Below are 20,392 nucleotides of genomic sequence, written 5' to 3'. Positions count from 1 at the left end.
TGCGAACCATGGTTTCTTTGCTCCTTCCAGTTTCTTTGCTCCTTCCAGTGTCACCCCTCTTGCTGTCGATAATAACCAAGCTGCATCTACCACCACGACCACCTGGGACAGCCCAACAGTGTTCGTAAATCATCCATCCATTCTCTATTCTACCCTATTTTATCTAATCCCATCTAAGCATCCATCCCATCCAACTCAATCATCTTCACCACCAACCTGATCACATCCTGCTTCTGCTTGTCAAAGTCCACGCCCGGGTTCTCGACCTTTGTCTCGATCAGCTTATCGATCACGCCCCTCAGCCTCGACACCAAGACACCGATTCTCGCCCAGCCTCTCAGTCTCAACCAACCGTCCACCACCAGGCCACGACCCTGCGTGTCGAGTTCAATGGCGCCAGAAAAGAGGAGGAGGGTGTAAGCGTTGAATGCTATTTTCATTTTTTTTGTTTTTTTGTTAGCCCACCATGTCAAACACTTCAAAAAGAACAGGACAAACTTACGCGTCAAATCCCTGACAAAAATCTTGCTCGTCGAAATCATGCTGAAATACGACACAAAGCTCGCGTGCCCCGAAAACCCCTGCGAGTCAAACAGCGTGCTGCTGGGGTGGATAAACACCCTCCCGCTCTCCTGAGCAAAGTACTTGATCGTCTTTGCTTCGGGATCCAACTCCACCGCACCAGCCATGGAAGCAGCAAACTTCTTGTCGGGGAACTGAATGCGGCAGATTTGTGGGGAAAATGCAGAGGCTGTCAACGCACGAAGGAGGACCATCGACTGCTGCTGTTGTTGCTGTGAGGCTTGAGGGTTATACCAACGGGGAATGATCCCCATCTCGGTCAAGCTAGAGTAAAACTGGGTGCGGGTGGAAGAGATGTCTGACATGGTGGGATAGGATAAGAAGTTCTCGGAGCAGAATTGGCGGATGCGGTGCTGAGGCACGCGATCCGACATCATGGCGTCGAATTCTTGGTAGGCGCGGAGGTCAGTGAGCAGGTCACCGTCGCCTCTAGCGAAGCGCATTTTGGCCTGTTTGGCCTCCTCGCGCTTGTCTGGCGGCGACAAGAAGGGGCTTTTGGTGCTGAGGATGGCGGCAATGCTGACACAGTCGTCGAGGCAGCCGAAGATCGAACCATAAACCATGAGCTTACCGCACCTCAGATCAGCTGGGATCAAGGACAGTTGTTGACCAAGAGCCGTCAGCTCATCGCCATCCAGAGCGCCCATCCGACGAAGCATATTGATAGCCGCCTCGACCGCTGTCACCTCAGGGGGCGTCGGCGCCCGAGACAAGAAATGGCTGACATCACGGATACCCATCGCTCTCACAGCCAGGCACAGTTGCTCAAGAGGAACTCTCCTGATCTCAGGCTCAGGCCGCTCAGCCATCTGCTGCTCAAGGTTTCGTGTGTAGAGCTTGTAGCAGTTGCCCTCTTGCACACGGCCGGCACGGCCACGGCGCTGCTTGCAAGCTGCGCGAGAAGCCCAAGTCTCTTCCAGCTTCCGCATGTTGTTCTGGGGGTCAAACGACGTCTCCTTGACACGACCACTGTCGATAACGGCAACGATGTCGTCGATGGTGATGGACGTCTCAGCAACGTTGGTGGCGATGACAATCTTTCTCTTGCCAGGTGGCGGTGACAAGAACACCTTCTTTTGCTCCTTGGTCTCCAACGAGGCATGAAGCGGCAAGACGTGAAGAGAGCTGACTGATCGCAGGACGTTGCACGCTCTGTTGATCTCTGCCACGCCGGGCAAGAAGATCAAGATACCACCGGCCTTCTGCAAGCTTGACAGCTCCTCATCGATTGCCTTGACAACATCAGCAAGCAGGTCATAGTTGATCCGGTGTCCCAGTCTCTGGATAATCTTGTTGACGGGGTCGACATCTCTGCCAGACGCCTGGTTTGCGCTGTCGTCGTAGTAGTCGTTCCTACCACCGAGATTTCCACCACTGAAGCCAGTGATACGGATGATGTCGTCTAGGTAGAAGTCATTGACAGGATATGTGCGGCCCGCGATCTCGACCAGACCGACCGTGACGTTCTGCTTGTCTACCATGAAGTAATCCCTAAACGAAGACGCGTCAAGAGTGGCGCTCATGAGGATAAGCTTGAGATCTCTCCGTTTGTAAAGAACATCGCGAACAATGCTCAACAGGAAGTCCGTGTCCAAGCTACGCTCGTGGACTTCATCGATAACGATGTGACTGACGTCAGCCAGAGATGCCACCACATCTTCAACCCTGCCGCCAGAAGTTTGCAATCTTCTGAGCAACACACCAGTGGTCACAAAAGTGATCTTGGTACTCGGGCTTGTCTTGTGCTCGCCACGAATCGAGAAACCGACCTCCTGCCCAACCTGAGTACATCTCTCCTCAGCCACACGGTCGGCAAGACCGAGAGCAGAGATACGACGGGGCTGGGTGACGATAATGTTGGCACTCCCGCCAAGACCCCGATCGTACAGGTCATCCAGAACGAACTGAACAGACTGCGTAGACTTTCCGGAACCCGTCTCTCCAGAAATGATGGTGACTTGGTTCTGCTGAACAGTCTGGACAACTCTCTGCCTAACTTGCCAAGCCGGCAGTCTTTCTCTCTGCGCCGTCATCTTCTTGTAGTTGGGAGCCTCTGTCCGGGCCAACCACTCCTGCTTGCTCTGCGGGTTTGGTGTCCAATTGATGGGCTTCGGGTACCGTTGCCGCTTCCGTGATGACTTGACCACTGGTCTTGGTACTTCTGAGGCAGCCGATGCCACTGCCGCAACATCTCTCAAAGCGCCTGGCTTCTCGATAATCTCGTTGATATTCTGCTGGATCCAATCCACGATAAAATAAATCTTGGTCTCCTCGCCCTGCAGTGATTCCCTCGCATACGCCAACGCCTTCTTGATGATGCTCAACTTGATGTACGCCGGAAGCTGGGCCTCGATGGCCAAGATGACCTGCGCAGGATACTCGGGCGATTTTCGGAACTGCAAGTATGTCTCCACATCCTTGTGAGTCCCGTTAACAACCCCCTCCAGCCGAATCTTGCACACCTCAGGCGAGCTGCTCGAGTAGAGATCACCAAAGCTCGCCTCGAGAGTAGCCATCTCCTCCTCCCAGCACTCATCCGAGTCCCTCCAGGTATCAAGCTCTTCCTCCTGCGCCTTTTCCTGCTCACCACTCCCGCTCGCCAATAGCAACTCCTGCAGAGCGCAAGCAGCCTTCCCTTCATCACCCCCATTGGCATCATAGATCTTCCTCACCAAATCAACCGAATACCCCGACTCCGCCAACCGCTTGATCGCCCCCTCCCTCCTCAAATCCGTCGCAGCAACCGTAACTCCCGCGCTATACTTCTCCGGCAGCGCCCACCTAGGCAAATCATCCTCCGGAATATGCACCAGCAACCACTCCAACGTCTCCTCCCGATCCTTACACTCCTCCACCGCCTCCTCCACGTGGCTCTGCCTAAACCCCAGCCCCTTCAACTCCCTCACAATCTCCCCCTTCTGCCTCTCCGTCATCACCACCCCATGCGGATTCCACACCGTCTCCCTCCTCAAAATCTCCTCCAGCTGCGTCCTAGTCTTCCCACCCATCTCAATCTTGGGCACCGTAGCCCACCCCCTCATCAAATTACTCACCCCCCCACCACCTCCTCCTCCCGCTCCCGACCCCCACCCGGTCCCCTCATCGGTACCCCCCCAAAGCTCGCCTGCTCCTGCAGCTGCTTCTCCCTCGCAGCCTGAACCTGCGCCCTTTTCTTCTCCGCCTCCCTCTTCGCCTCCTCCCTCTCCCTCAAGGCCTGGAACGGATCAGCCTCATACATCCACCCCTTCCCCTCCTTCACATCCTCCCTCTTCAACTGCTCCAACTCCTTCCAATACCCCCTATGATCCGGCGGCAGCGTCATATGAATATTCTTCATACTACAAACCCTAAAAAGCGCATACGTCGCCGCGAAATGCTTCGCCTCCAACGCAGTCGGTTTAATCGCCAAATGGACATGACTAGGCGGCAGTTTAAAAGGCGGCAATTTCGTCACTTCTTGCGTTTTCGGGTTGCGAGCAGATAAACAGACGATAACCGAAAACCCATCCTTGGTCTTCATGGTGTTGTACTCTGGACGATCCCATTTCTGGCGTTGGCAGTGCTCAGAGAGGAGATTGACTGGTAGTTTTCCCGTCCAGGAAGCGCCGCCGATGATTTGCTTGACTGTTGGTTTTGGGGGGCCAGAGTCAATACTTTCTTGTTGCTGACCAGCGGAGGAAGGACCGCCTTTGCTGGGACCACCACCTGTGCGGCGCTTGGGGTCCTTGTCTGAGTTGGTGAAGACGATGAAACTGTCGTCTTCGGCTGCTGGGGATTTCTTCTTGGTGTCTTTTTTCCCGCTGGACGACGAGCTCTTCCCAGCGGATGATGCTGCCGGTGGTGGTGGGGCTGGGGCGGGTGTTTTCTTGTGTTTGGCCATTTTGATGCTGTTGTTGATAAATGAAAACTGATGGTGATGTGGATTGTTGATGTGGATTGTTGATGGAGAGAGTTGTTGTTGGTTGTTTGTTTAAAAAAAAAAAAAACCCCCCCAAAAAAACAGGCTGAATGAATCAGTGCAAAGAAAGGTGTGAAATTTGTTTTTTCTCACGTCGTGTCGAATAAAGACCCCCGGAATGAAATCAGTCGTCGTGCGCAGCTCTCCATAGTCGTATGAGAGCTCCCTAGAAAGTAAGAGGGAGATTCCCCTGAAAGAGCGCAAAGGATTATCGAAGAAATGAGCAAAGCAAAAGGTTTGACGGCGAGGGAGTGATTGGATGCCCCTCCCCTGAGGCTTAACAGGGTTGAGCAGAGTATTGCTTGGCAGAGGTTCAAGAGAAGCGCTTGGGCCTTTTGCGCGGGATCACCACGGATAGTAGCATTCGGGGTAGCTGCATATATATTTTGCGTATTCAGAAGCACCATCAGGCATCCCCTCAAGCACAGATTGCGGTAGACATCGACGTGACAATCGCTGAGTAAAAATGTATATCAATTAACGAAAAGCCTTTGATCTCCCCCCCAAAAAACGACACTTCCCTAGCAGATAAGTAAACTCCATAACGCACTTTCACACGCCTAACCCCACCCAATAACCCACACCATACAAAAGAGACGAATCCCCCTCCCTAATCCTCTATCTCCTCCTCCCCCTCGTCCTCCTCCTCGTCCTCCTCCCCATCACTTTCTTCCCCCTCCCCATCCTCACCACTCTCCAGTCCCTTCCAATCCTCCTAAGAACTCTCCTCGCCCTCCCCCTCCCCTCCCTCATCCCCCCCCGCCTCCTCCTCCTCCTCCTCCGCCTCCGCCTCCGCCTCCGCCTCCTCACTAACCTCCTTCTTCTTCCCCCTACCCTTCGGCCCCCCCCTCTTAACACTCTCCGTCTTCTTAACCGTAGCCGCTCCCCCCGGCGGCCGCCCTCTCTTCTTCCCTGTACCCCCAACATTACCAGCCTTAACCTTCGCCGCCTCAGCCTCAGCCTCCACCTTATCAGCATTCGCCTTCATAGCCTTCGCTCTAGCCGTCGTCTCCGTCTTCTTCGGCGTCGCCGCAGCACTCTTCTTCACACCACCACCACTCCCCTTGGGCCTTCCCCTCCCACGCCCGCTAGGCACCGGCTTCGGCTTCTTCTCATGCTCCGGCTTGGGGGGGCGGCCGCGGCCGCGCTTGACGGGGGTGGCGCCGCTGTCTGGGGCGGTGGATGCCATTTTGTTGTTCTGGTGGGGTGGTAGCTGCTGCTTGGTTGTTTTTTGTTGTCCTGTCTAGTTCAAATCGGCGCGCGTTTTCAAAACAATTGCGCAATAAATTGAGCAAGTAAAATTCCTCAAGAGAGAAAAATGTTGTTTCTTTGCAGGTTGGTTTTTGTTTGTAAATGGGAGAAAGAAAGGACAGATGCAGGAAAAAAAAAAAAAAAAAAAAAAAAAAAAGAAAATGAGAATTAAATTGGGGAATTAAATCAGCCGGTAAAATCACACAGCACTTGCCCTGGCGCCCCCCCCCCACCCATCCTCCCTTCTCTACCCAGAAATGAGATCAGTGCCCGCCCCATCCGGAAAACTCCCACTACCGCGTACAACCTGTCCAGGTTTTAACCCAAACATCAAAACATTTCCGCGGGGCGTTTGGGAAGTCCGTTATCTTTTGGTCTTTTTTTCTTTTCTTTTCTTTTTTTTTTTTTTGCGATTTTTTGCGATTTTTGTATGTGAATCAATTGATCGCTGTTGAATTGGACGTCGCATGATGTTTTTGGCAATCTTTGACGCGTTGAATGCCACCCATTGATGGGCTCAACTGTCTGGCTGGTATCCTACAGAACCACATGTTGCAGAACGCGCTCCAGTTCAACATCTCCGACGTATACCATGCCATATAGTCCCATGCAGAAGCGTGCCCATCACCCATTGCAAGATACACGAGATCTCCAACCTCAGACACGTCCCCTCCGTCCCAAACGCGTCCACGTGTCACACCCCACCGCTCAACATCAGACATTAATTCATAGATTCCAGACCAACATACGAAGCATATAGTACATACAAAAAAGCACGCACCCAACTTTTTTCTTACTTCATCATACAGACCTGCCCAATATCCCAGTCCAGTTTCCAGGCAAGTAAAATTTGTATAAATAATGCCCGCCAGATTTGTAAAATGCACCCTACCTACCCTTGCCAAACCAACCCCGCTATAACCGCAAAACCCATCTTACACCCGAAAGGACAAGGAGTCAACCTGTCCCAACGCTCGTTCCTCCCATCTATATATCGTGGCTGGTCCAAATTTATTTAGCCTTGCCGCTGGCACTGCTCTTGACGCGCTTGGCGACGGGGCGGTTGATGTGGTGGGTGGGGATCCAGGCCTCATCGTAGTCCTTGTCAGCACCAGTGCTGGTGGCACCGGCCGACTCGGAGCCAGAGAGGGGCTCAACCTCAACCTTCTTAACCTTCTTGCCCTTGACGGCGGGAACGCGGCGGGTTTGGGGGAAGAGGGCCTCGATCCAGGTCTTGTAGACGAAGTAGAGGGTGGCGCCGAAGAGACCGGTGAGGAAGAGGTAGAGGAAGATGCTGGAGAAGAGTTAGTAACCATCATCGGTCAGGCTCATGTCGGAAACACATACATCTGAGGGTCGAAGATGCTGGTAGGGGGTTCAACAATGGTGGCGGGACCGGAGTGGGCGAGAACCTGGTAGACGTGACCGGACTCGGCGTGGGTAATGACCGCCATGAGGTCAAGAATGACATCCTGGGGGTTCATATCCTGAGTGAACTGGAAAGGGATCTGGTGCTTGCCACCAGGAGGAATCGAGGCCTCGACCTTGACAGCGGTCAAGTTGCGGATAATGGCGCCCCAGGCAGGAGCATCCTCGGGGAGGGGTTGGGTGGTCTTGAAAGCACCGCCGATGTAGACAACGTCAATTGGAGTCGCCTCATTATTGGTGATCTGAATGAGGGCCTTGTTGATGCGGTTATTGACGAGCTTCACACCAAAGATATCAGAGTCGGGGAAGGTGGTTTCGATATCGGCCTTGAGCTCTGGAGTCTCGGCGGCAGTCGAAACATTGGGCTCGGCGTCGGCCTGGAGGTTGATGCTACGTTAGCCTTTGCAAATCTCGAAGCTGCGATGCCAATTGATAGTTTTGCGCGACGGTGAAGCTAGACGGGGAGCTCGAGCTGTCGAGGTGAGGTGGCGCGATGACGGAACCATTGGGACTTACATCGTCCTGAGCAAAGACGGTGGCGGCGCGCAGAGCGAGCAAAGCAAGAGAAGACCACTTGAAGTTGACCATTGTGTACCGAGCTCCAGACGGGGGGTTGACGAGGTTGAGAAAGAGAAGAATGAAGAAGAAAATCCAAGTACCAAGAGGAAGCTTGGAAGCAAGCAGAGCAGAGAGTGTGACAGTCGATCACGTAAAAAAGTGATGTGTGCAATCTGGCCTTGGAGTGGCACCCCCCTAGCGTCACAGCTCCCAAATGCTGGTCCGAGCGCTATCAACAGGGGGGTGGCTCCCAAGATGCACCTATCGAGGCCGGCCACGATAATTCACTTGGCGGAATTCACTTTGCTGTTGGCAGCTGTGTATCTGTTGACGTAAGCTTGGCTACAAAGTGTGAGGAAATCTTATCTGTGTTGTGCTCTATCCATCCAGAGAGACTGACTTTCAGCTCATGAGCTTACATCAAAGGGCCTCAAGCAGTCTTTCTCCATGTTCAACCCTGAGTTGCAGTGACCTAACCCTGCCCAGACAACCCCCCCTTTACTGATTCCAAAGAGACAAGCTGTATTGTTCACCCTGAGAAGGCCTTTCATTAATACATATGATTCAGTCTAGGTAGATTCATCCGCTAACATGGCGTCCAAAGTGATGTCTCCAACAAGCACATTAATCAAGCACCCTTTGACTCGAACAGACCCTTCTTTTCGCAGCATGCCTTGTTTGAGCAGGCACATAGGTAAGTGATCGCTTGTATAAAAATTAGTCTAGCATTTCTAATCAATCATGGCCATGAGAAGATATATATATAAATAAAATACTAAATAAAAAATTAAAAAAGTATGATATTTGTACCGAGGGGGCTTCAAATGGACTCTCTACACCGCCCGAGACCAGAGCGTAAAGGGAGCTTGCGGAACCAAGCAGGATTGCAGTTAAAGGCTCCCCCAACTTGGTTGAGCAAAAACATGAGAGTACACGATGTACTGAGGGAGGTTGGAAGATCATGGAGATGTTGTTGCAGCAGGAAGGAAATAAACGCTGGAAAGATAGCGAATTGGAATTGCATCCAAGATATGACTGTTCCGTGTTCCTGTTGTTGTTTTTGTTACAGCAGCACAGTCGGACACAAACCCCCGCCGCGTCGTGACGTAACCGGCTGTTGCAATGTCCATCTCATGACGATAACTGGTCTCCAGAATCATTCGGTCATATCTGATCTGAACAACACAGCTTTCCTATGATTGATCGATCTGCAAACTATCTGAACCTCCCCATGCTTATCGATCGATGCCAGACTGAAGACCCCGATGACTGCGGACTCGGGAAACGTGCAGCAGGCGGAGATGACATCAACTTGGAACGGGCATCAAAGCCATACAGCTGAATGTTGGGGGCCACAGCAGAGGATAAATCTCCTGGGGGGTCACGATCGAGAGAAGATAGGGGTTCATCGTGATCGAACTTTTCGACTAGAAGGCCAGGATCAAGAGGTGACAGCATCGAACGCGCGCAAACCTAGCTTTTTAGCTTCTCCCCCGTGTGCTGCCTATCGATTGAAATGATTGGGCTGAAGGGTCCCCAGCTGCATTTGGCCCTGGGCGAGCAAGCCGGGGGTTCGGTGTCCAAAACCAAGAACTGGGAAAAAATGACCGAACAAGTGTGCGGTGACACAGCCTTGGGAAAGTGAAGAAATTGTCCTTGGACCCTGAAAAATGAAAGATCCCAACCAGGGGTCTGTCTTGGCTGATGAGCCCTGCGAAACGAAACAGAGCCTCGTCATTCAAGCGAGGAGAGGGAGGGATGGCCGACCCAGAGAGAAGGCACTCATGTGTTCGGAAGAAACAGCTGCAGCATGTCGAGGTACCAGTGAAACCAATCACACCGGGAAGCCACAGCGGAATGACGTCCACGGGACTGCTTGTCTCAACTCCAGAAACGGTCGCTAAGAAAGAGCTGGGTACTTCTTCTTCGGGTGGGACCGTGGGTTTAGGGGTCCTGGGGAGAGGTGAAGAGCTCTTCAAGGGGGGGCCACTAATGCGAACCAGCACGGCAGGGCGAGCCTGTCAACGGCTAACGATCCCAGGCCGCGGGTGAGCTTGTTCTTGATCGTGTCCCGAGATCTGGGATAGCCCCTGTCTGAAGACGGGTAGCTGCAGGCGATGGTCTTGCAGCTCCGTAAAGATGACCGGATGCTGGCGGGAGGTCGATAAGCGTCAGCTGCTTGCGACCGAGATGCATGACGTGCGCCTCAACATATCTCAAGACGTACCACCACGAGCACCCGGGGCGCCATGGTTGCCGGGATGGCACTGGACCCTTTGATTTGGACGTTGAATCAACTTGCAGCGCATCGGAGCACGGTCTGAGGTTTCTAGACAGGAGAGTTGCTACTCCCCGTGACCAGAACTTGCTAAGAGCACGCTTGCTGATATGGTGAAGGCATCGACGCTTCCGACCCGATACGCATCGCCAAGCACATGTTCAAGGCATTGCCTCGACAAGCTTCCTTGAGCCGCACGCGAAGACGACACTCGAGGTATGATGCAAGGAGATCCAGAACGGGGAGAATTTTCCGATGGTCCTGTTAGCCAAGCGCTGAAACCGATGAACTAAAACGAGTGGAATCTGCGGGGGGGGGAGTAAACTTGCAAAGCTGCCCCAAAAGGCTGAGCCCACAGCGTCGTGGTGTCGAAGCGGCCATGACGCCTGTTTTCCGGAAAGTTGATTTTCTCGTACCGAGTGAGATCGCAGAAGGGTTCAGCAAAGTCCGGGGATCGTGGTATTTCAAGCGTCTGTCAGTGCCAACCCTCGATAGAATTCGTGTACCGACCCCTTTCATTAGACACAAGGCAGTCGACAGAGCCACGGAAACACGGTGGAACATGTCAACGGTAAAGCTGAGACAAGGGCTCTGCAAGACAGAAAAGCCGGTCCCATGAAAGCCATGAAAACGACGGCGCAGGAACCGCGAGGCTGTTTGGACTTGATTGCCTGTGTGCATCAGTTCGATAAAGATGGGCGTCGGGGATCTCGCCGAGGCATCTGATTGGTGTCCTACTAGTCCATGGGAGAAAATGGAAGGGCACTGGCTGACCGGATAGAAGGGGGACGAGAGGCCCGAGGTTGAGAAGAATAAAAAAGCAGGACGCATCACGTCATGTGTGTGTGGTGTTGGGGGTTCGAGTGGGACTGGGTTGAATTAAGCAAGCGTGCCATCTCCCTGAAGAGGGGGACTCGGATTTGTCAAGATGCTTGAAGGTTTCTGGCTCTCATGGTTGCCTGCAACCTCTGATCCGGAAACAAAAAAAAGAAAGCAAAACAGTTTGCAAATCGCAAAAGGTCAAGATGCAAGGGTCCATGTGGTGGGTGGTGCCAAGGCACGTCGTTGCTTTTCTCCCATCAGTAGCCCACCCTGAACCTGACCAATCAGACGAGGCGATACATTCAGAACGGAATTGGGCCAAGATGCTGAGGAAAGTTGAGGGAGTTCCAGGTTGTGGTCTAGACCTCAACATGCTCGCTTCCTGCCTTTTCATTGCAGAATCAGAGTCATTTGCTGTCTCCGCCCTTGCATTGGAGCGCCGGCCTCTCGCCCTCTGAAATGAGTCCTCTTCACCGGAGTACGCGGATCTTCACCAGAACTTGCGCAAGTGCCATGTATTTTTCAGCTGTACATGCTCTCTACAGATTCGGAGCGTCGGTAGCTGAAGCCGAAGCCGCCATTAATTGCGCACCTAATTCCCAGGATCCAGGTTCACGATCTTCCTCCTAACCCTTTAGGGTTTGGTGTGATCCGCAGGCTTGCCGACTACCCACAGTGCGAGTGCGGGCGCCGGTGACATACTTTTGGAATTATTTGTTGTCGTCTTGAAGCGTGCACAAAATCTCTCAGATGGCACCAACACTTGATGAGCATATGGGTTGTTAGGATGCTAGAGAGCCGAGGCGTGCTATTGGAAACGCGGCGTGTGTTCTTGAACCAAAAAGAGAGCGTCCCGAAGATATCAAAGTTCAAGCGGCTGCAACCCAAGTATCTGTGCGCCGGCCGCAATCGAGCCTACCTCGGAGTCTCTCTCGGTGACAAAGTTGTGTTCCCCAAAAGAAGGAGAGTGCTTGGTAAAGATAAGTGTCCGAAAGACCTCGGGGGTTCATTATGCATTTTTTTATTTTTTGATTGACATCCATCACAGCATCAGCGGAAGCGGTTCATATTGGACAATTGGCGGTTCGTCGACCTGCATGTCGGAATTTCTCCTGGGTCGAGGGCGAAGCACGACAGATGATACTCGGCCTGCTGTCACACCGGACCACACGCTTGGAACGATGCACATGGTCTTGACAGAGCGGACGGATCAAAGGTGCACTAAAAACTCACCACATCGAGCTGTCTTATCGCTCAGAACGGACCGTCACCAATACTTGCTCTCCTCCTGCCTTTCTGCTCCAAGGCTCGAATACTGGCGTAGCTGAAGGAAGAGGGGGGTTGCATTCGGTTGTTGACGATTTCTCCGGAGCCGCGGAGCCGCCACCTTTTCAAACTCGTCCCATCCCGTCGTTATCATGAGAAGAATGTAGGTGCACAGGACATGCTGCACAGGCCAGGTGTCACAGGCGGTATGAGGTGCTGCAACAGAATATGCGTGCTCTCCTGTAACAGTTCCATGAAGGCTGGAGAAGCTTTGACAAGCTGCCGCGCTGCGTCGTACCGCGGCCCGTACTCGGACAGGCACACATTTTGTTGGTCCCTGCAGCTACTTTCCAAAATGAAAAGATTTGGATATCAGGGAATTTCAACACTCGTCAACCATGGACGCTGATCATGAGGAAGAAGAAGTGACCAGACACCTCAACGGAAGCAACCTTGAAGGTCGCCGAAGTCAAAGTCAGTGTGGGCCGCCAAGCCATATTGCCGCGACCCCTCCCACTTGCTCCGTCCGGGGTACCGACCCACGCCGCACTGTGTACCTTCACCCCGGTCAGCTTGACATTGTTGGAGGGAAGGGACTTTGTCCGACCGTCATACTTCTTGTGTGCGAAAAGAACTGGTGATGATACAGCCAATATTGCCCCCAGCGGATATCAATCCAAAAAGGAGCCCTCCTTGCGATTTTATTTCAGATATCTTCTTGACTGCCGGAGCGTTTCTTCCAGCCTTTCACCATTGAATTTCCTCCAAGTTACTCTTGGCCCAGGGAACTTCAAATATAGGCTCGAGAGGCAGCCCCCGGCAGTAGCACCTGCCGAGTCATGACGTAGAGCTTTCCTATCCCCAGTTATTCTCTAGACTGCTCCTTCCTCATGAAATTTTCCTAACCGACATGTTGAATATGGCACGAGCAACCTCGCAGAAGGAAGTTGCCAGTGGCGTGTTACTTGCATGGCTCAAGCCCAGATAGTGGATACACAGGCCAGAGACAGTGGGGTGACAAAGAGGGAACCGCCTGCCACTCCCGTCTCCCGCTCTCCCACTCACAGCAACAACAGCAACAACACATTTATACCACATGTCGCTTTGGTAATCGGCAAAAGAAGATGCAACATTTGCTCAAACGAGCTAGTCTAGCCCCTCGGAGCCACAGAAGCTGAAGCAGACGCCGCCCGCTTCGCACGGAACAGGGGGGATGGGTGAGAGGGTTGCAGCGGCCCAGAGACTCGGGCGCGCCCAGCCCTCTTTTTCCAGCCTTTCTCCAACACATCCTGGACAATCCTGGGCCATCATCGACGCCCCTGCCGGCTTCCATGCTGGATCTTGATTTGGCCGCCAGATCCCGGACCGGCAACCCCCAAGGACCCTGGATGCGCCTCATCCCAACTCTCCACCCCGCCAGACCTCTGGATGGAGTGTCCGCAACTATTGCTCACCAACGACTCGACATGCCTCGACATATCACCACCACCTAACAAAACTGCTACCCTTGGCTGCTACCCTTGGTATTTACTCAAGAGCCGACTCCCGTGCCTATACGTGAACCAATATCACACCTTGCTTAGACTATCTCTCAAACAGCAGCTCTATCAGAGGTTGTAGGTACGAAGCTACCCCCTGTCTAGCCTTATTCGCCCTTCTCCCACAGCCTCTCCGTCTTGTCTTTTGTGCCCCTGGCGGGTGTGCCTGGCTGCCGATGATGAAGTCCGACACGGAAAGTCGGCAGCATCGAGCCTCTCCTGTCTGATTCTCCCACTACTTCTGGTCATCAGCAGCTAATTGACCACTTCGGATGACACCATGACCAGCCTATGATACGTCTACGCGCTCTACGACAAGCCCATCGATTGCTGTAGCAGGCATCGACCCCCTCGGACCCGAAGCTGGTCATGCTGGTCCTGCCCTGTACCGCGCATGGCATACCCCCTGCCTAGAGTCGGTGTGTAGGTCGATGAGAGCTTCTTGGATCCTGTTGATCATCATCATCCCCACTGATCTTACGAATCTTCCGCAGCTGTGCACCAGGTACCGTGGACCCTGTTCTCTCCCCGGGAGCTAACTACGGCTCAGCTGCAGCGGCATCCTCGCCTTGCCGTCAGGCTGTCTTGGCTTCGTCAGGGTCGCAGGCTCTTGAGCGTTGTTGTCCTGTGGGCTGCATTGTCCTCTCACGCAACACGTTTTTTTTTCTTGCTATTTTTCCCGGGGCAGGCATATGCACGTCGTCCCAAGGTTTGGTCAAGCGCGGGCGGCTATAAAAAGGATCCCTCCCAAGCGCCCTAACGCAGTTGCCGCCCCCATTCATCATCCCCCCATCTTATCCCCAGACCTCCCCCGTGTCCGCCTGGTGGCAATCTTTCATGCTGTATCTATTTCCAGCTGTAGCGCAGTACCTCGCTTGATCAACGTTCCAACCGACCTGTACCAGGCTGTTGTTGCCGACAGTTCAGTGCAGATTCACACGCGAGCAGTGGACGCTTCCATCCTTCCAACATTCGAGAAGAGGTCTGAGAGCGAAGACGACCAACAAACCACCCGCTGCTCAGGCTGTCTCCCTTCAAGAATTGTGTTATTAGACACGTTGGACTCCTGGGTACTGAACCATCTGCTTTGCTCTCTTGGCTTTCGTGTGCAATTGTGTGTGTTGACAACCAACACTGCTGACACCAACACAGTTCTCCACTTCAGGGACTTGGAACATCGAACACCCCCCGTTCGTCCAACGAAACCAACACCGACCATGGCGATGCCTCGGCCAGGTGACAACTTCCAAGGGGAACAGGTATTTTGGTCTCCCTCCGGGCCGGCTCCAGCCTTCTATTATCCTCACAACGAGCCCTCTTCGTGCCGGTCGTCTCAGAACTTTAGTAACAGTCCTCCCGTCCAGCCCTTTGCCGACGCCCAGTTCGACATCTTCGAGTGGCATCCCTACTTCCAGTCCTGTTTGCGATACTTTCTCGACCACGCCCAGTACGAAGGTCCGATCCAGGCCCTCGCCGCCTTTGTCAACATCCAGCTGCCCTTTCAGAGATCCACAAATCCCGTCTTGTCCTCGCAGGCCAATTCCCCTTCGGGTGGTGGCCCTGGATTAGCTGCCGGGTTTGGCGCACAGGGCTCGTCGGGTCGAGCAGCCGGTGTTGGACCGGGGATGGCTGGGCCCGGGGGGGCAGGTCTGTTAGGGGGATTCCCATCCCACATCTCGCTGCTACCGTATATCCGCCGACTGGTGGCGACCGGGTTTGACTTTCCGGCCGTGCTCCATGGGTTCTTTGGGGACGACTGGCAGAGAGGGATAGGGCAGTTCCACGAGCAGGAGAGGAGGAATTATCTGTTTGCGACAAAGAGCAACAGCTGGCTGGATGTCAAGGCGGCGTATGACATGGGGGCAGAGGAGACGATACCATTTTTGAAGCCGTTGCAAAACACGACGGAGAAGGAGATTCAGGCGGCCGAGGCGGCGTGGAGCGAGTGGTTGGCCATGCAGGATTGGTAAGTCTTTACTCTGGCTGGCAGAGGCGGGGAAGAAAGGGAAGGACAGCTGACTAACGAAATAGAAAACAGGATGGTGGGACCTAGAGGACTGGCAGCGATTAACACCCCCCCACCGGGCGGACACGGACGACGAGGGAAGCCTTATATCAAGAGGGAAGAAAACTGAGAAACACAACATGAGAGAGAAGAGGGCAGGGCTGTATACTTTACTTGACGAAATTTTCTTTTTTATATGGCTGTCATTTCTTTTGGGGTTAAACCATGGCATTGTGGGCTTGGGCTTTTCGGGATGGTGGCATTTTCTGTCTTTGTGTCGGCTCGGGCATAGCAAGCGGGGTACAAAGGGGGCGGGTGGGTTACGATGATTTCTTTTCTTCTCTTCTCTTTCCGTTAAGCTTTTTTGTTGATATATTGGGATGGATGGTTTTAGTTGGTTTCATTTTGGGACAGGTTATTAGACCTTGACGAAGTTCATGAGCGGGGTGTGTAGGGGAGAAGATACCAGCAGTATGGCATGGCCTTTTTGACACGAGATGATGATGATGGAGATGGGGGGAATGTGTACGAAGAGACAGCCGGATGAGTCATGAACGGATGATGATGTTGGGTAGAGGTGAATGAATGGATGATTGGTGTCTGGAGTTTTTGGGTTTGTGATTGTGAGAAGTGTATGATGAATGATAGGGCGGGGTTGGATGTGTGAATGGGGATGGGTTGTTGTTGGAGGTGGTGGTGGGTAGGTGCATGAGGGATGGCAGGGTTGTGATATGGGCTGTGTAACTGGGCTGGGGAGGGTGATATGTTGTGAAACGGTTGGAAGTAGGTGCGCGTTGGATTGGTTTGTTGATTTGGTTCTGGGTTGAAGGGGTTAGTTAAGGGGGAGGGTTTTATGTCATGCTGTGTGGACAAGGGGGAGGGAGGGTCGGTGTTACACAGGGGTTTGGACTTTGGCTTTTATACAATTTTATGAAAGACGTCATTGTGTAGATGGGTGAAGGCCAGGAGGTCGCGATTGTGCTGTCGCTGAAGAGTGTACTCACTGTCTGTAGGACTTGATGGTGGTGGTGGTGATGGTGGTGGTTGTTTTGGTGTATTTGTTTTGATCATGGCGCTGTGACTGCAGGGGCGACAATGATGAACAGGTTCTACAGTCTGTAGACGGAGAGGAGGTAAGGAGATTTTATATTTCACGACGGGCTATGCGAAGTAGGCGGTCAGGCTCGTTGGGTTGTTCGGCGTGTGTGTGTTGACTTCTCTACGCCTCTTTTGATGGGCAGCGTTCCGAGTTGTCGGGTCGGTGGATACGACGCTGGGGTGGGGGTTGTCTTTTCTGGGAAGGGGCTGCCGTGGTTGGGTCTGGGTGCTTTTTTGGTGGCTGTCAAGTTAGTGAGATGTGCTGCGTCGGTGGTGGGATGGTCATTGGGATGATAGATGGGGGTTTGAGTTTGTGTCACATCAGAGAAGCTGGTAGTGAAAGAGGGGTTGTGATTGTCTTCAAAGTGAAGCTATCTGCAGGTTGTTCCCATTGTTCCTTGTCCTTCGCAATCCTTTGAGCACTCCGGCAATGTAGTTTCCTCTGGTCAGCCTCCAACTCCGGCCCACCGTTCATTCCCTCATTTTCCTTAGCCCCTTGAGTCAGCTCTCCAGCTTTTAATAATGTGGATAGTTGGCTCGAATTCGCGAAGAAGTTCGGGGAGATCCTTGGCATTCGCTGTGATCAAGTCCATCTTGAGCATGATCAGGCTGTTGTGATCGCGAAGGAGCCGACCTCTCTCAGCAGTTCTGAAGCGGCAAACCAGCATCACTAGTTTCAAGCAAGAGCCATCTGTATGGCTCCAGATCTCTTTTCTCACGTCATGAGGATCGCTGGTGAAAACAAGTAGGTCCAGCACGCGAAGTAACCACTCCACCGCCGAATACCTCACCTCATATGGTGACTCTCAGGTAGCCACGTTCAGAAGCTTCTCAAAGTATCGCTTGATGCATGCTCCGATTGCCTGGGGGTCGGAATAACAAGGCTCTGAAGCACATGCGTAAACTTCGCAACGGGTTTTCTCAAAGTCGTCTTGGAAACCGCCTAGATTGCTGTCCCGAAGCCTGTCAAGGTGCCGTTGGACAATGGGATGTATTGCGGGGTGGCGATCTATGGCCAGCACCAAGATCTCTCGCAACTCGGACTCCACCATGGAAAATGGGGCTTTCTTGATAGCCTAGAATGGCCACGAATATTCGGTTAGTCGCTTGAATACTCCGTTAGAAATGAACAGGAACTTACGCCGGGGTCGGCAGCAGTCACACCCTCATCCGCGGTCTCCGTCTTGATGTTTGCCATGGTGGTGGCTGCGAGTGCGAGGTTGAATGTGGGGTGTAGAAGAGAAAAGAGAGAAGCAATTTCCTGGGGACAAAAAGGTAGCCTAATAACCTAGTGTAGGCCCTTAGGAGCCGCTGACCACGGGTGGCAGGAGCGATGGGAGGCAGGGGCTTGAGGAAGGTGCCGACCTGGAGACTACCATTCTCACGGGCACCTCCGACCGCCTGTTCACTGATGTCCTCACTGATAACCGCAAACAGCTGGTACAAACATGGAAGTCGAAACGGTCATAGCGCTCTGACGAATGGACCGACGGCGCTTGAGAAACACTATTAGCTTCCGCTTCTCAAGACATGGAAATATAGGTACGGCGCGACGACTTACCTTGGGATAAACCACTCCCTTAACCTCCTTCGAGGCTGGGGTCGCTTTCTCGCCTGACTCGGGGGCCGTGGTCAGTATGGTGAACTGAGGGGTTGGCTGATTATGGGCGAAAAAGAGATGAGGGAGGAGAAGAGAATTTTGGCACCCACGAAAAATAACCCAGTGAAATTGTGTGGTCAAGGAGAGCCGTTTTGTGCCCAATTAAAAACGGAAGGAGCAACAAGGCAGGAGCAAAAGAAGGCAGGAGCCCATGGAAGGCGGTGAAGAGCCCTCGTTCACATCTCAATGCCCTGCTTTTCGGGCTAGTCAACGAGAACCGCAATGGGAGGGACATCCATGAATTTGTATGAAACCCCTTCGATCACGGAGGTCGCATCTTTTGGTCCTCACCACCTTGGATGTGTTGAGCTGACGGTGAAGTGATCTATCCACCTGTGTAGAAGTGTCGGCCTCCTCCAGCTTGGCCGGTTGGTACTTTGCCATGGTGATGGTGGCGAAAGTCGAAGTGCTGGGTGGGGAGAGAAGGCAGAAAGAGCAAGAGAGAAAAAGCAGCAGAGAAAATTTGAGCACCCACAAAAGTAAACAAACAGTGCGAGGTCGCGGGGTCGCATCGCTTTCACAAAAGGCAGGAGCAACCGAGGGGGCAATAAATGGAAGGCGGGGAAAGAGCCTTCCCACGGCCATTGACATATCACAGACACTAAGACCAGCTTTGCAAGTATCTTGTAATACCTATTGGTTGTTTTTGAAAGATTGCCAGTTTCTGTAATTCGATGTCAAGTAAAGCAAGCTCTTATCAGATCGGGAGATATATCGGCCCTCACTGACGATATTATGTCGAAGCTCTGTTGAAGTCTGGATACAACACAGCTGTAAAATCCTCTCCAGTGACATTACGTATTCCCCTGCTTAGAAACTTGTGCCCTGTCCATGGTACACCACGTCAGGGCGGGAAGAACAGTCGTCGATCACTATGGCTACTGCTCAAATCGAGAGTGCCACACTCCTCGGCTGACCAAGACCAGCATACACCAAATTGCTGAACAGCACCACCATCGCCTCAATAGCATCACACTTGCTGTGCGAGGGGTCCCTCGTGACAATTTCGAATATCGAGTCGAGAAGATCCCTGACTTTCCGCCCCAATGCGCTCCGGTTGCTGTGTCACACCCCAGTCATGATCCATATGCTTGCAGTAAACAGTCAAAATGTCGACTATTGTCTTCGTCTTAGTCATTCATTCAGTATTGGCGAGCTTTTTTTTTTTTTTTTTTTTTTTAGCTCGGGTGGCTTTTTGCTGGAGGAGGTTGGCGACGAGGGGGTGCTCTGTGGCGGCTTCGATGATGGTTTCCAGCAGTGCTTGGTCTGGGAGTGAGGAAACTAGCTTTAAGATGGCGGCCTTTTGGTCGTAGGACGTCTACATGAATGTTAGCATTCGAATGGAAAAAATGCTTCAAAGGAAATTACATCGTTATCGGTGTCATCCATCAGGTCTATGACCTCGGTCGGGTTGTGTTGAGTGCAGTCCGCCAATGTTGTTGCAGAGATGGCGTATGGAAGGCGAGGTGAAGATGTTGCGAGAAAAAGTGAATATTGTTGGGTGCTCGCGGTGTGGGTATGTATATAAACAAAGCAATAAGACCGTGTCGTTGCTGTTAGGGGGCAACAGAGCCAGGGGCCGGAACATACAAGGGCTATGGTAGCAAGAAGTGGGAGGCAGTGAAAGACCAAGTCTACTGTTTGCTAGTGGATTGTTGCTCTGTTTTCTCTCCTGCAACTGTATGGGGAACTGCTGGTTTCATCAGCGAGATAGGATGAGAGCAACCATCTGAAGCACTGTTTGCCTTCATCCCCATCATCCCCACTTGCTTGCAGAAAGATCACCTAGCCACGCTTTCTTGGTGAGAACATTTCACGTGGAGCAGTCCCCCAGTAACTCTCCCTTTTCCACCTTCCACCAGCCGTCTTCCTCCAGTGCCATCAAGATTGTGATCCTCACCAAGTTCATTGTTAGTCATATGGTGAGTCGTCACCAGGCTTCAGGCGT

The 20,392-nt window shown here is 52.7% G+C and overlaps 6 protein-coding genes across 6 annotated transcripts; 1 reads left to right on the top strand and 5 right to left on the bottom strand.

Moving 5' to 3' along the window:
- Positions 1 to 29: 29 nt before the first annotated feature.
- ucp12 (putative ATP-dependent RNA helicase ucp12) lies at positions 30 to 4,462 on the bottom strand (the record flags this gene model as incomplete). The annotated part of the gene is made up of 3 exons (XM_062944037.1): positions 30 to 430; positions 503 to 3,573; positions 3,636 to 4,462. 3 exons carry the CDS (start codon positions 4,460 to 4,462, stop codon positions 174 to 176), a joined length of 4,155 nt encoding a protein of 1,384 aa, XP_062802819.1. The 3' UTR covers positions 30 to 173.
- Positions 4,463 to 5,255: 793 nt separating this feature from the next.
- Positions 5,256 to 5,729, bottom strand: QC764_203355 (uncharacterized protein; the record flags this gene model as incomplete). The annotated part of the gene is made up of 2 exons (XM_062944036.1): positions 5,256 to 5,315; positions 5,337 to 5,729. 2 exons carry the CDS (start codon positions 5,727 to 5,729, stop codon positions 5,256 to 5,258), a joined length of 453 nt encoding a protein of 150 aa, XP_062802818.1.
- A 642-nt stretch (positions 5,730 to 6,371) lies between these two features.
- IRC22 (Increased recombination centers protein 22) lies at positions 6,372 to 11,081 on the bottom strand. Its single transcript, XM_062944035.1, has 3 exons — positions 7,736 to 11,081; positions 7,139 to 7,596; positions 6,372 to 7,085 (listed from the first exon to the last, which is right to left on the bottom strand). The coding sequence occupies exons 1-3, from the start codon at positions 7,805 to 7,807 to the stop codon at positions 6,803 to 6,805; spliced, it is 813 nt and encodes a 270-aa protein (XP_062802817.1). The 5' UTR covers positions 7,808 to 11,081; the 3' UTR covers positions 6,372 to 6,802.
- A 1,065-nt stretch (positions 11,082 to 12,146) lies between these two features.
- On the top strand, positions 12,147 to 16,352 carry QC764_203340 (uncharacterized protein). Its single transcript, XM_062944034.1, has 4 exons — positions 12,147 to 13,763; positions 13,970 to 14,751; positions 14,834 to 15,647; positions 15,720 to 16,352. Exons 3-4 carry the CDS (start codon positions 14,899 to 14,901, stop codon positions 15,814 to 15,816), a joined length of 846 nt encoding a protein of 281 aa, XP_062802816.1. The 5' UTR covers positions 12,147 to 13,763; positions 13,970 to 14,751; positions 14,834 to 14,898; the 3' UTR covers positions 15,817 to 16,352.
- A 768-nt stretch (positions 16,353 to 17,120) lies between these two features.
- Positions 17,121 to 17,982, bottom strand: QC764_0033810 (uncharacterized protein; the record flags this gene model as incomplete). Its single annotated transcript, XM_062940217.1, has 2 exons — positions 17,121 to 17,860; positions 17,926 to 17,982. 2 exons carry the CDS (start codon positions 17,980 to 17,982, stop codon positions 17,591 to 17,593), a joined length of 327 nt encoding a protein of 108 aa, XP_062802815.1. The 3' UTR covers positions 17,121 to 17,590.
- A 219-nt stretch (positions 17,983 to 18,201) lies between these two features.
- On the bottom strand, positions 18,202 to 18,828 carry QC764_0033800 (uncharacterized protein; the record flags this gene model as incomplete). The annotated part of the gene is made up of 3 exons (XM_062940216.1): positions 18,202 to 18,279; positions 18,346 to 18,402; positions 18,736 to 18,828. 3 exons carry the CDS (start codon positions 18,826 to 18,828, stop codon positions 18,202 to 18,204), a joined length of 228 nt encoding a protein of 75 aa, XP_062802814.1.
- Positions 18,829 to 20,392: the final 1,564 nt, after the last annotated feature.

The sequence above is a fragment of the Podospora pseudoanserina genome, chromosome 2, assembly GCF_035222485.1.
Source record: "Podospora pseudoanserina strain CBS 124.78 chromosome 2, whole genome shotgun sequence".
In the NCBI taxonomy this organism is placed as follows: Eukaryota; Fungi; Ascomycota; class Sordariomycetes; order Sordariales; family Podosporaceae; genus Podospora; species Podospora pseudoanserina.
This window is presented reverse-complemented; position numbering and strand designations above follow the sequence as displayed.